General features: G+C 53.9%; 1 protein-coding gene across 9 annotated transcripts in view; it reads right to left on the reverse strand.

Moving 5' to 3' along the window:
* Nucleotides 1-13623, reverse strand: part of LOC132329666 (C-type lectin domain family 2 member B-like) — a 245048-nt gene that overhangs the window by 11545 nt on the left and 219880 nt on the right. The window contains exons 2-6 of one of the 9 annotated variants that reach the window (XM_059850944.1): nucleotides 8675-8758; nucleotides 7888-7989; nucleotides 7601-7785; nucleotides 7341-7435; nucleotides 6239-7249 (exon numbers count right to left, since the gene is read on the reverse strand). The exons of 3 other annotated variants lie outside the window; for them this stretch is intronic. In XM_059850944.1, the coding sequence (XP_059706927.1) occupies nucleotides 7132-7249; nucleotides 7341-7435; nucleotides 7601-7785; nucleotides 7888-7989; nucleotides 8675-8758 (584 nt within the window). In that variant the 3' untranslated portion in view covers nucleotides 6239-7131. Of the gene's footprint in view, nucleotides 1-6238; nucleotides 7250-7340; nucleotides 7436-7600; nucleotides 7786-7887; nucleotides 7990-8674; nucleotides 8759-10856; nucleotides 11322-11412; nucleotides 11514-11713; nucleotides 11899-12000; nucleotides 12097-12451; nucleotides 12845-13623 lie in introns of those variants that run through there. 5 more of the 9 variants (XM_059850945.1, XM_059850940.1, XM_059850939.1 and 2 more) reach the window with 5 other exon arrangements.

Below are 13623 nucleotides of genomic sequence, written 5' to 3' on the forward strand. Positions count from 1 at the left end.
CCTAGTGCTCCCAGCGGCAAAGCACCGGGGGCACAGCGTGGTCTGCTCTTGAAGAGGCAGGGCTTGAGCTGTCAGGAGAGAAAACCCGGCTGGAAGGTCCCCGGCTGGGCCGGCCCGGGAGCGCCCGGGGGCTGCGGAGATTTCTCTGCAGTGCCGGCCTGGAGCCGCACGGGCGGGGGGAGCCCGCAGGGAGCTCGGCAGCTACTGGCTGGTGTGCCAAGGGTGCAAGTTGTTTACTTACCTTTGTTTTCCAAGGAGATGGCAAAGCTTCTTCTTTCTTCCTCCCTTTTGAATTTTTTGGGGTTTTTGTTTGTTTGTTTGTTTGTTTTGGTTTTGTTTTGGGGTGGCTTTTTTTTTTGTTTGTGTTTTTGTTGTTGTTGGTTTGGTTTGGTTTTTTGGGTTTTTTCTTGTTTTTTGTTTCCTTTTCTCTCTTTTCTTTCTTTCTTTCTTTCTTTCTTTCTTTCTTTCTTTCTTTCTTTCTTTCTTTCTTTCTTTCTTTCTTTCTTTCTTTCTTTCTTTCTTTCTTTCTTTCTTTCTTTCTTTCTTTCTTCCTTTCTTTCTTTCTTTCTTTCTCTCTCTCTCTCTCTCTCTCTTTCTCTCTTCCCAAACCTTCCCTTTCTTCTCCTTCTAGCTCATCAGGGAAGCAGGTTCTGCCAAGAAAGCCTGCAATTATTTTCCCAAGGAGGTGGCCTGTTTTCAGAGTCTGAGGTTAGAGTGATAAGACTTAGAGCAAGTAGGAAGTCCCCAAAGAGAAAAGGAGGAAATACAAAATTATCAAACACCTATTGTGTGCTTTGTTTTCCGCATCCATTTTACCACTTCCTTCCTTTCTTCCTTCCTGTCTCTTTGCTAATGTAATAGTGGAACAATGTAACAGAATGGCTCTCAGAATTAAGAGGCAGCTATTATGTGGATGTTCAGCTGTACAGTGCTGCCCTTTCCCCTGCCCTTGCAGCAGCCCCAGCAGTCGGGGCACTGCGGGAAGGGCAGGCTGGGCACTGACAGGCACGGCTGGCACCGCCTGCCCTCCCACCAAGGTGCACGAAAGCATCTTCATGATGGACAGAGAGCACCTCTGCCAGCTGCTGGCAGACTGTGGGAGGGCCAGGGTTACCTGTGCAACACCGAGGGCAGGAAAGGGAGAGCAGCACTTTTGTCACCGAGCTGCCAGGCTGCAAACCACGCGGGGACAGGGTTGGGCTACCAGTCCTGTGGTTTCCTTATTCGGTCCTTTGTTGTAGTTTTTGTCAAGGTTTAATAAAACTTTTCAAAATTTGAAAAGTGAGGGACGTTTCTCACACTAATTTTCAATCTGCTCTTGTAACATACAGTCAGTAGTACTAGAAGGTCATTACTGTAGTTACTTTTATTTTATTCTCTCTGAGAGGGCAGAAAGTTGGCAAAGCTGTGCTAAGCTTCTGCTGCTCCCTCCTCTCCCTGAAATAGCTGAGTCTCACAGTGCAATTGAATTCTCTCTTACTGCCTCAGGCAGTTTTGTTTGTGTGACTCATCTTGAAAACATGACTGAGAAAAGATCTGAAATACAGTGTTAATTTCTTTAACACATTACCTGAAGTTGTAGTTTTCCAGTTGAATTTGATGCTGAAACCATTCAGTGTAGCTGCTCTCCACACAAAGAAACCTTTAGACATGTTTACTCATCCTGCCAGTAGAAGAGAATTTTCAGTAATTTTTGCAGTTTGTAGTAACAGTCTCAGTATTCGTGTGTTTCAGTAGTGTTCATCCAGCCACACTTCATGTAAAAATAGAACTCCCAAAAAAACAAATGTTTCAAGTTTGAACTAAAGTCTTTCTATATTTAATGTTCTTTAGTGTGTCAGAGAAGATTTGGGCTTAAAAGATGAAAATCTGCCTCTGTTAAAAACAAAGAGAAATCTTACCTTTATGGAACCCTCATTTTACCTCAGCTGTCTGGGACTCCTTATTGCTTTTGCCCCCTGAATGTGAATGCAATTTTCAACACCAGTTGGGCTTTGTGGGTTTTGGGGACCCACAAGGAAAGTTCCTCATTTTAGTGGCTGAGACCACGATGAGGTTTTTAGCATTTCGTTCTCTCAGGAGGGATCTGATGGCCTGAGGTGGCCTTGTCTCCTCAGGGATTTCATGCCCTAAGGAAGCAAAGGCTGATGGAATGTGCTTGATCCTCTCCTGTCCAATGGGGAGGAACAGCAACCAGCAGAGCTGGAATCACCTTCTCCATCCCTGATTTCTCCTGCCAACAGATCACTTGGCTCTGCCAGGGTCCAGAAGTCACTTTTCCTTTTTGAGGGATGGCCTGAAGGCACCCAGGTGCTGCAGGTTAGTCCTGCCTCAGAAATCCTTTTGGCTTGGAAGTGTCCTTCTACCTGAGAGCTGAATTTAGAAACAGACAGAGGCAGTGAGGCCAGGGAGCTAACTCAGAACTGTTCCTAGGATCCCAAAGGAAAAGATCCCTAGGAAAGACTGCAGTTCTTTTTATAACAAAGTTTCTAGCAGGAGTTTCTGGACTCCAGGGGAGCCATGGAACAGTTCAGCAGGATCAGAAACAGCACATCCACTCTTGGCCAGGAGTTCCCAGCTTTTCCTGTGGTACTGGCAGTGGCTCCTTTCAGGATGTCTACTCAGCAGAAAACAAAGGTGACCACAGGATGAAATGTTATCTGCCTAGAAACTGAAACTTGCTTTATGGTTCCAGTTTAATCTCCTGCTGACCAGGTCAAGGTCAGCTGCCTTCCTGCCTGTGGCTGTCCTCTCTCAGCTGGGTCTCAAAGGCTTTGTTACACTGCAGGGATTCTGATAATCCTAGAATCTCTAGCACTGCTGTAGAAAACTAAATATTTGCCTTGTAAAGGTATACCTTAAGTCAGCACCAGCAGCTGTACATCAGAAAGTGATTTTCTGTCTGACTGAACCAAAACTTCTTTAGAAAACAGGAGACCTTACATTGATGAGAATTCTTTATTAGAAATTGCAGTTGTTTTCTACTCAAATCTCTATGCATAACACAGACACCTTTCCCCCTTTCAGTCCAAGATGAAATCTTGATGGAAACCTTTGTTTGACAGTCACTGTACCCGCTGCAGAGAGGCCTGGAGCTTTCCTCACCGTATCCCCAGGGGACTGTTAGCACGTGCTCTGTGCCCTGCTGTGGGCACTGGGGCTGCATTGCACTCTCAGCTCTGAGTGGGGCTGTGCACAGCTCTGTGCTTGTGCTTGTGAGTGTGCACAGGTTCTGCAGGTGTGAGCACGGCTCTGTGTGGGACAGGTGTGTGTTGGTGTGTGACACTGCACACCTTGCTGTGCTCAGGCTCTACGTGCCAGCAGCTCTCCTGCTTGGGGCACGTGTGCCTTGGTAGGGACTGTGCACAGGTGAGTGTCTGTGCAGCACAGGTGTGCTGCTGGGGCAGGCCGGGTGCACACAGGTGTGTGCTGCTGGCAGGTGCCGTGGTGCACAGGAGCTCTGTGGAGGTGAGCAGGTACCTGTGTGGGTGAGCACTGGCTCTGCACATGTCCCTGTGTGCTGCGGTGCCAGGTTTCTTCAGCCCAGTTAACTTCTGACACCCTCGGCAAGAGTGGGCATCCCCAGAAAGCTGCTGGATCTGGGGTGTGGCTGTCGGGCACAGCTGCTCTGCAGCAGGAGTAAACTGCGTTGGGGATAGGGACAGGGAACAGGGAGAGGTCATCTCTATGTTTTCCCAAGCTGTTTTTTCCCATGAAGGTCAGGGTCAGAAAGACCCTGACCAAAGACACACATCAACTTACATATGGGGGAGGTTTCAGGGGAGGGTACAAACCTTTAACCAACGGGGAAAAGCTGGGGGAGGAACACAAGGGGGGATACAGTGTTTAAACCAATAGGGGATCACAGGGGGGAGAGCAGCCTAAACAAACCAATGGGGCCTCGAAGGATCCAGAAAATGACAGGGAAGTTTCTAGAGAAAGGGACAGACATAGGGAGGGATTGACAGTCAGTGGGAGGAGGAACAGGGAACATACGGGAATAAAGGGCAGGGCTTTGGGGAGATGGACAACTAGGGCAAAACCAATGATATGGGGGGAAAGGAACAATCCATTAATGACAAAAAATGTCATAACAATATAAAATAGGGGGGGTTATAAAACTGACTGCTAGGACTGAATTACAATTAGAAACAAGCATTGCAACACCTGTGTGCACACACGGGCTGGGCACACCCAGGGCCATGGCTCTGGGAACACAGCTCCGTGCATCCAGCTGCTGTCCCACCAAGAGAAACAGACATATATATATATATATATATATATATACATGTTCGTATGTGTGTGTGTGTGTGTGTGTGTGTGTGTGTGTGTGTGTGTGTGTTTGTGTTTGTGTTTGTACCAGCCTAGGTCTGATGGCTGGAGTGGCCCCTGGCTCTCTCTATAGACTGTTTTTCTAAGGAGAAGAATTTGCCTCTTCATGTGAGTTTGCCAAAAGGTTGATAGAAAGTCGTGTACAATGATTTCCATCCAATTTAATAGTGTTTACATTTCCATTATATCCCCATAAATGGGGTATCTGCACTGGCTGTGACTCACTGCAGTTCTAACCCACATTCCCTGGAAACTGCTGCCACCAGAACGGGGTGCTGGGCCAAGTGCCAAACCTCTCTGGGGCTGTAGGGCTTCCTGTGTTCTCTTGTGCCAGCAGTGGTAGGTAACTACTTTAACACTCAATTAGCCTTTCAAATAGTGAAACAGATGAGGCTGTGCTATGGACATTGCCTTCAGTGTTAACCCCTCAGTGGGGAGATCCCTGTCAGGTGCTGCTCACCCCTGAGTGGGCTGTGCCAACCGCAGAGCCAGAGCAGACTCATGGCAATAGAATTAAAGGCTGGTGAGACAACCCAAAGAATAGACTGTGACATCCAGACCGGGTGAGAGAGACAAAAGAAGGTCGAAGATGTCCCAAAAGTGGAGCCCAGCTTCCAGCCAGCTTGAAGATTTTTTTTAACTAACACCTTCGGCAGGGAGTTTGAACTGTATCATTTATTAATGTAATTGTCCTGTTTTAATAGATGAGAATCACAAGAATCTGTTGAGGGGAAGTACACAGGGAACTGTAAGAGGTATTGGGGTGGTTTCCTTAAGGACCAACAAGTAGAGTGAAACAAGGAATAGAGGGCAAGACCAGGTTGGCCCCTGAGCTCACCACTGAGAAGATTCCATAGCCCTGCTGTGGGCAGCAATCTCATAGGCATGGTAAGGTGGGGGCAAGAAAGGCACCCCAGACCTCTGTCCTTGCTCAGCTGTCTGTTAATGCCACAGGAACCAGAAGGCAAGACTGAGTTGGCCTCTGTACCCACCACTAAGATCCACCTGCTATGAGCAGCAACCCCATGGGCACGGTAGATGGGGTAAGAAAGCCACACCAGACCTCTGTGATCCCATTTTGTCCATTCCAAATAAGTGTGGCTAAAGAAAACCTGAGATCTTTTCCTTCTGTTCCCACTGTCCTCACCCTCATCAAGAGATGCTAGTGTGACTCGTTAAAATTTTGAGAGCAGTAGATTATCAGGACTGCAAACGAGAGTTAATTGTCTGAGTCAAATGACTCATAGGAAAGGAAAAGGTTCTTTTGCTTCAGATGATGTGATGGTTGGCTCTCACAATTAAGAGACAGATATTACATGTATGTTAGGAGAAATTTTGTACATGTGCAGTGCTGTTACTGTAATATGTCCTCCCACAGTCCCCTTTCCCTCCCCCTGTAGCAGCCTCAGTACCCAGGGCATTTGGGAGGGCTGGCTCATTACCAGGAGGGGCACAGGACAACACCTGACCTCCCGTCAAGGTGTGAGGAAGTGATCTCCACCTGTGGAGGGCAGAGAAGGAGCTGACTGACAAAACTTTGGGAGGGGCTGAGGGTATAAAAGGCAGAGCATCCACTGTGTAAACGAGAATGGGGCTGACAGTCCCAGAGATCCCCAGTGCTGTAATTTTTTCTTTACTCAGTCTGTTGTGGGTTTTGTTTTTAAAGATTTAATAAACATTTAAAACTTTAAAAGTGAGGGTCATTTCTCACATCTTCCAAGGACAGTCCAAAATTCTCACCTTCACACCAGTTTGTGATGATTTCCAAGAGCCCAGGGCGATTTGGATTTCCCAGTCGAGCTTGTTGTGTAATGTTATAACAAATATAGTTAATAAATAATAAATAAATTAATTCTCACTAACAGTGAGGTAACAGATAACAGTTAGTAAATAACAAATATAGTCATTGGCATTTATGTATTGACTTTATTAACTTTCACATTTATGTATTACGTTTTGTTTTGCAAATATTTATTGTTCAAAAAAATCCTGATGTAGTAAAAAGTGTATTTACTGCTTTTGATAGAGTATAATCTGTCAATTTAGTAATGCAACAAACAGCTTTTGTAAATAGTATTGTCATATATGCTATCTTAGAACATAGCATAATAGAGACTGTAAAATGTTGAAATGATTGGTTCATGTAACTAACTCAGAAAATGGTGTAAAATTATAAAGTGATTTTCAACATTCAGGGACTTTCTTATCTGAAAGACAAGATAACACAAACAGAAACCAGAGCACTGAAAGAAAAAGAATTCATTGACTCTGGTTATCAGGGAGAGAAAATATAACAAGATATAACCACAACAAAAAAATAAACCATATTAGTTTAATCAAAAAGATGGCATGAAGACAAGTCAAAGGTTAAAACCAAAGAAAAGAACATGTTAACACAAAGAAATGTTTTATAAACGCTTGTGAATATGCATGTTCCCCTATAATGTAACAGTATATGGAAAAGAGAGATTAACTGTGTGCAAAAAGTCAAGCATGCCAAGGTGGGATTTCATCCCTTTTATCCCTTCATAAACTTTAAATCTGAAATTGTGAGCCCTGTTTCCCACATGTAACAAGCCAACGCCCTGACTCCAGGCAGCATCGGGGGCAGGATGGATTGGAGTGACTTTTCCTTTGCACCCCCAGCCCAGCGCTGGCACTGGGGATGAAGAGGCACTGAGGTGACCCTGAGAGGAAGTGCAAGGCACAGGGTGCAGCTGAGGAAGGGCAGCCCTGTGCTGGGCTCAGAGGTGAAGCTGGCACTGCCCAGCGTGGAGAAGGTCCTTTCTGCAGCCCCAATTACAGGGGAGCTGGGGCCTTGCTGCAGAGATACCGCCACCGATTTGAACAGTTGTCACTCCAGAATCTATTCCCGTCAGCCAGGTACACACACTGGGAATTGCCGAGGACAGGAACCCTGCAGGCAGGAGCAGAGCCAGCGCCGGTTGCCAGGGAGAACACCTTGTGTCCCTGTCCCCCCAGGCCCTGCCCGGCTCCCCGGCACTCACCGGGAGCTGTAGCTGCTGCCGTCCCCCTGCTGCACACTCTCAGGCTGTTGCCCAAGCCAGAAAACGCCGTTCTTGCAGAGGCGGAAGAGCAAATCCTGCCCAGGAGAGAGGAGTGGGAGCTGCCCCCACCCGCCGGGGCTCCTTCCCTGCAAGGCCCCGGCCCGGGGCTGCAGCCCCGGCCCTACGAGCACCGAGCCCGGCCCAGGAGCACCCCCAGGCTCCCCTCAGCCACCCCGCACCGCCCGCAGCCCCTCACTCACCATGGCCTCCTCATCCTTGGCAATGGCCAGGGAGGCATTGAGCTGGGAGCACCGTTCCTGACCCTGCTCCCAGGTGCCGTAATCCCTTGAGAAGTAGTAGCAGACCCCCTTGTACCCAACCCAGCCATGGGGACAGCCCAGAATCGACAGCGGAGTCGCAGGTGGAACTGGAATCTGTGGGGCTGCTGGAGGGGGAAGAGGAGAAGGTCTGAGGATTCCCCTGTGCAGGGAGCAGGGAGCCTGCTCTGCCCCGAGGGGCTGGGCCCAGGCTGCTGGCCCTCCCTTACCTGCCAGCACAGCCAAGGCCACCCCCAAAGCCAGCACCAGCACCAGCAGCAGCAGAATCAGCAGCGCCGCTGTGCCCACGGGATGGGACCTGAACCATTCACCTGGAGCAGGAAAGAGCTGCTGGATGCCAGAAGCAGAGCTGGCCCTGCAATCTGCTCAGCCCATGGCCAGGGAGCAGAGCAGGGATCCCTGAGCCAGTGTGGCCCTCACTCAGCTGGCAGCCAGAGAGCCAAGAGCCTGGACACAGCCAGGGACACAGCTGTGGGGACAGCCAGGGACACAGCTGTGGGGACAGGCTGCAGCAGGAGAACTGCACAGCCTTGGGGGCAGCTGGGGCTCTTGCTTCCAACCACTGAAGGGGCCCAGCAGAGCACGAGGCCTCTTCCAGACATCGGGAAACAGCCACACACCTGCAAGCCCTGTCCTTGGGAGGGGACACTGTGCCCACCCTAGAGGCCACAGGGGTGGCCCTGCACTAGCCCAGGAATCTTCTGAGGTTCCTTTTGTGTTCATTGCTGGTTGCTGATTTGCCCTGGGGAGCCAGGGCGTCCCTCACTCTCCCACCACTGCTGCAGAATACATTCTCCACATCTGCACTCACTGCACGCTCACAAGTGGTATCCCCCTGCTGATGCCAAGAGGCTGCTTGTGCCCCAGGCAAGTGTGGAACCCCAGCTGCTGGTCCCTCCTGGAGATGCTGAGGGTCATTCGCAACTTCGCAAATGGAGCAGAATTCACTCTCCTCCTGCTCACAGCTGGCATCTCTCTGCCTGGAACAAACAGCACCTTGTTTCGTTGACATCAGGAGTGCTGGCAGATCCTTTGGGAGCTCGGCCTCGGGAACAGCTTTACACCGGCACTGATGGCACCCTGGAAGGGACACGATGAGAGGTCACTGCTGGTACCGGCCCTGCGGGACCCCGAGGCTCAGGAGGGCGCTGCCAGCCCTCGCTGCGCTCTCCCCGCTACCCAGAGGTGCGGCAGCAGCTGCGGAGACAAGCGCAGCCTCCGGCAGCTCTCCGGTGCCCGCAGCCGCGGCCCCTGGGGCTCTGCAGCCGCTGCAGCCCAGCTCCGTGCCGGGACGGGCGCTGAGAGCGCCTGCGAGCTGCCGGCTGCTGCTGGCCCGGGGCAGCTGAGGCTCGGAGTCCGCCTGCCGAGGGACAAGAAGCAGCGGCCCCGGGCTGCTCACCACTGTGCCCCGCATTCCCTGCCCCGGCGCCTTGGAGCCCGGGCACACCGAGCGCCGGCACGGCCGCTGGGGCTCCCTCCCTGCCTGTGAGCGCGGAGCGGCTCCCGGCACAGAGGGCAGCGCCGAGAAGCCTCGGTCCCGGAGCAGGCAGGATGCGGCGCTTTCTGCCCGCACTCGGCGCCTGCAGCGCTTCGGGCTCTGAGGCACGTTCAAGTTCATCCCGTGCCAGCCCAGACACGGGTGGCACGGACACCTCCAGCCCGAGCAGCGGCCCCCTCCTCCCGCCCTCAGCTCCGAGCGGGGCACACCCGATCGCGGGTCTCACCTGGGCTGGAGCCGCCGCCGCCGCTCCGGTCCCGGTCAGACCCGCCGGTCCTGGCCGCTGCCGCCGCAGGGTGAAGCCGATCTGGGTGTGGGAGGGATTTTGGCCACTTTGAACAAACATCGCCCGGGGAAACAGCGAGGGGCGGGAGGAGAGGAAACGAGCGAGGGAAACCTGGATTGTGGTCCCAGAAAAAAGATGAGTTGGCAGGCAGCCCGAGCAGTCTGAACGCAGTGTAGGTCGTGATAAATACAAAGAGATGTGGGGCAGGGTGCCCGAGCAATCAGGAAGGAATCTGGTCGGCGTCCAAAGCACTCATGGAGTCTTTCCAGGGCGCAGCAATCACAGTTTGTGAGTCAGTCTAGCAGGGATGGAACTTTGTTTGCTTGTACGTGGAGATGTGCGAGTGGGAGATGTGCTGGTTGGAGGCCTCCTGGGGCACGGTAATCATGAAATTACAGTGTTCTCAGTATTTGGTGGTATCAGGAGAAACAGGAATAAAGTTTTTACATTAGACTTCCAGAGGGCAGACTTGAGCCTCTTGAGGAGACTTATTCACAAAGTCCCTTGGGAATCAGTCCTTAAAAACAAGAGTCCAGGAAAGGTGGGCATGCTTCCAACCAGAGACCCTGAGGGCACAGGAACAGACTGTCCCTGTGTGCCCAAAGAGGAGTCCATGAGACAAACGTCCAGCCTGGATGGGCAACGAGGTTTTGAAGGAGTTTAAGGATAAAAGGAGGATGTATCATTTTTGGAAGGAGGGTCAGATTTCTCAGGAAGTATTTAAGAGGCTTGCTAGGGTATGTAGGAAAAAATTTAGGGAGGCCAAAGCTCAGCTTGAAATTAATTTGGCAACTTTTGAAAAGGAAAATAATGAACGTTTTTACAAATATACTAATGGTAAAAGGAAGGGTAAGACCAGCTTTTGTTCTGTTTTGGATGCAGCAGGGAACTCAGTAACTGCAGATGAGGAGAAGGCAGAGGTGCTCAGCGCCTTCTTTGCCTCAGCCTTTAGTGGGAACACAGCTTGTCCTCAGGACAAGTGTCCTCCTGGGCTGGTGGATGGTGTCAGGGAGCAGAATGGGCCCCTGTTATCCAGGAGGAGGCAGCCAGAGAACCTCTGAGCTGCTTGGATGTTCATAAATCCATGGGCCCCAGATGGGATCCACCCCAGGGGGATGAGGGAGCTGGCAGATGAGCTTGGGAAGCTGCTCTCCATCATTTGCCAGCAGCCCTGGCTCACTGGGGAGGTTCCAGGCGGCTGGGAGCTGGCCAGTGTGACACCCATGCACAACAAGGTTGGGAAGGAGCATCCTGGCAATTACAGGCCAGCTAGCCTGACCTCAGTGCCCGGTAAGGCCATGGAGCAGTTTATATTGATTTCATCAGGCCGCACTTTCACGGCCTGATGAAATCAATATAAACAGTATATAGAGAACACAGTAACAGTAACAGTATATAGAGAACACAGTCTAAATTAACCATGTGCAAATAGCCAAGCATCCCAGGGTGGGATTTTAACCGTTAATAAACTTTTATAAAAACTGTAAATACTGAGCCCTGATTCTCACACGTAATGAGGCCAATGCCCTCACTCCAGACAGCATCAGTGGCAGGATGGATTGGAGTGACTTTTCCTTTGCACCCCCAGCCCAGCGCTGGCACTGGGGATGAAGAGGCACTGAGGTGACCATGAGAGGAAGAGCAAGGCACAGGGTGCAGCTGAGGAAGGGCAGCCCAGTGCTGGGCTCAGAGGTGAAGCTGGCACTGCCCAGCGTGGAGAAGGTCCTTTCTGCAGCCCCTGTCACAGGGGACCTTGGGCCTTGCTGCAGACATACGGCCGCTCATTGGAGCAGAACTCACTCCTGAATTTATTCCCGTCAGCCAGGTACACACACTGGGAATTGCCGAGGACAGGAACCCTGCAGGCAGGAGCAGAGCCAGCGCCGGTTGCCAGGGAGAACACCTTGTGTCCCTGTCCCCCCAGGCCCTGCCCGGCTCCTCGGCACTCACCGGGAGCTGTAGCTGCTGCCGTCCTCCCACTGCAGGCGCTCGCCCCGTCTGCGCAGCCCGAGCCAGAAATCGCCGTTCCCGCGGAGGCGGAAGAGCAAATCCTGCCCAGGAGAGAGGAGTGGGAGCTGCCCCGGCCCCTCGGGGGGACACGTGCCCGGGGCTGCCCCCGCCCGCCGGGGCTCCTTCCCTGCAAGGCCCCGGCCCGGGGCTGCAGCCCCGGCCCTACGAGCACCGAGCCCGGCCCAGGAGCACCCCCAGGCTCCCCTCAGCCACCCCGCACCGCCCGCAGCCCCTCACTCACCATGGCCTCCTCATCCCTGGCAATGGCCAGGGAGGCATTGAGCTGGGAGCACCGTTCCTGAGCCTGCTCCCAGGTGCCGTAATCCCTTGAGAAGTAGTAGCAGACCCCCTTGTACCCAACCCAGCCATGGGGACAGCCCATAAGCGACAGCGGGGTCGCAGGTGGAACTGGAATCTGTGGTGCTGCTGGAGGGGGAAGAGGAGAAGGTCTGAGGATTCCCCTGTGCAGGGAGCAGGGAGCCTGCTCTGCCCCGAGGGGCTGGGCCCAGGCTGCTGGCCCTCCCTTACCTGACTGCACAGCCAAGGCCACCCCCAAAGCCAGCACCAGCCCCAGGAGCAGAATCAGCACCACTGTGACCACGGGATGGGACCTGAACCATTCACCTGGAGCAGGAAAGAGCTGCTGGATGCCAGAAGCAGAGCCGGCTCTGCAATCTGCTCAGCCCACGGCCAGGGAGCAGAGCAGGGAGCCCTGAGCCAGTGTGGCCCTCACTCAGCTGGCAGCCAGAGAGCCAAGAGCCTGGACACAGCCAGGGACACAGCTGTGGGGACAGGCTGCAGCAGGAGAACTGCACAGCCTTGGGGGCAGCTGGGGCTCTTGCTTCCAGCCACTGATGGGGCCCAACAGAGCACGAGGCCTCTTCCAGACATCGGGAAACAGCCACACACCTGCAAGCCCTGTCCTTGGGAGGGGACACTGTCCCCTTCCTAGAGGCCACAGGGGTGGCCCTGCACTCACCCAGGAATCTTCTGAGGTTCCTTTTGTGTTCTTTATTGGCTGCTGATGTGCCCTGGGGACTCCCGGGCTCCCTCACACTCCCATCCCTGGTGCAGAATCCATTCTCCACAGCTGCACTCACTGCACGCTCACAAGTGACATTCCCCTGCTTATGCCAAGTGGGTTCTTGTGCCCCAGGCAAGTGTGGAACCCCGGCTGCTAGTCCTCCCTTGAGATGCTGGCACTCATTCACAGCTCCAGGAATGGGGCAGGATTCACTACTCTCCTCCTGCTCACAGCTGGCATCTCTCTGCCTGGAACAAACAGCACCTTGCAGCGGAGCCATAAGGAGTGCTGGCAAAGCCTTTCGGAGCTCGGCCTCGGGAACAGCTTTACACCGGCACTGATGGCACCCTGAAAGGGACACGATGAGAGGTCACTGCTGGTACCGGCCCTGCGGGACCCCGAGGCTCAGGAGGGCGCTGCCAGCTCTGGCTGCGCTCTCCCCGCTGCCCAGAGGTGCGGCAGCAGCTGCGGAGACAAGCGCAGCCTCCGGCAGCTCTCCGGTGCCCGCAGCCGCGGCCCCTGGGGCTCCGCAGCCGCTGCAGCCCAGCTCCGTGCCGGGACGGGCGCTGAGAGCGCCTGCGAGCTGCCGGCTGCTGCTGGCCCGGGGCAGCTGCGGCTCGGAGTCCGCCTGCCGAGGGGCAAGAAGCAGCGGCCCCGGGCTGCTCACCACTGTGCCCCGCATTCCCTGCCCCGGAGCCTTGGAGCCCGGGCACACCGAGCGCCGGCACGGCGGCTGGGGCTCCCTCCCTGCCTGTGAGCGCGGAGCGGCTCCCGGCACAGAGGGCAGCGCCGAGAAGCCTCGGCCCCGCAGCAGGCAGGATGCGGCGCTTTCTGCCCGCACTCGGCGCCTGCAGCGCTTCGGGCTCTGAGGCACATTCAAGTTTATCCCGTGCCAGCCCAGACACGGGTGGCACGGACACCTCCCGCCCGAGCAGCGGCCCCCAGCCCGGTGCCGCACGGCCGGGAACTGTCCCGGGCACGGAGCAGCCGCCTCCGTCCTACCGAGAGCAGCCGGGATGAGCCATCGCTGCCGCGGCACCGGCTCGTCCCCGGCGATCCGGGCACGGAGGAGACCGCGGGCAGCCGCTCCCTCGGCGATCTCATGGCAGGGGGGACACGGGGGAAGC

The sequence above is a fragment of the Haemorhous mexicanus genome, chromosome 7 (genome assembly GCF_027477595.1).
Source record: "Haemorhous mexicanus isolate bHaeMex1 chromosome 7, bHaeMex1.pri, whole genome shotgun sequence".
Classification (NCBI taxonomy): domain Eukaryota; kingdom Metazoa; phylum Chordata; class Aves; order Passeriformes; family Fringillidae; genus Haemorhous; species Haemorhous mexicanus.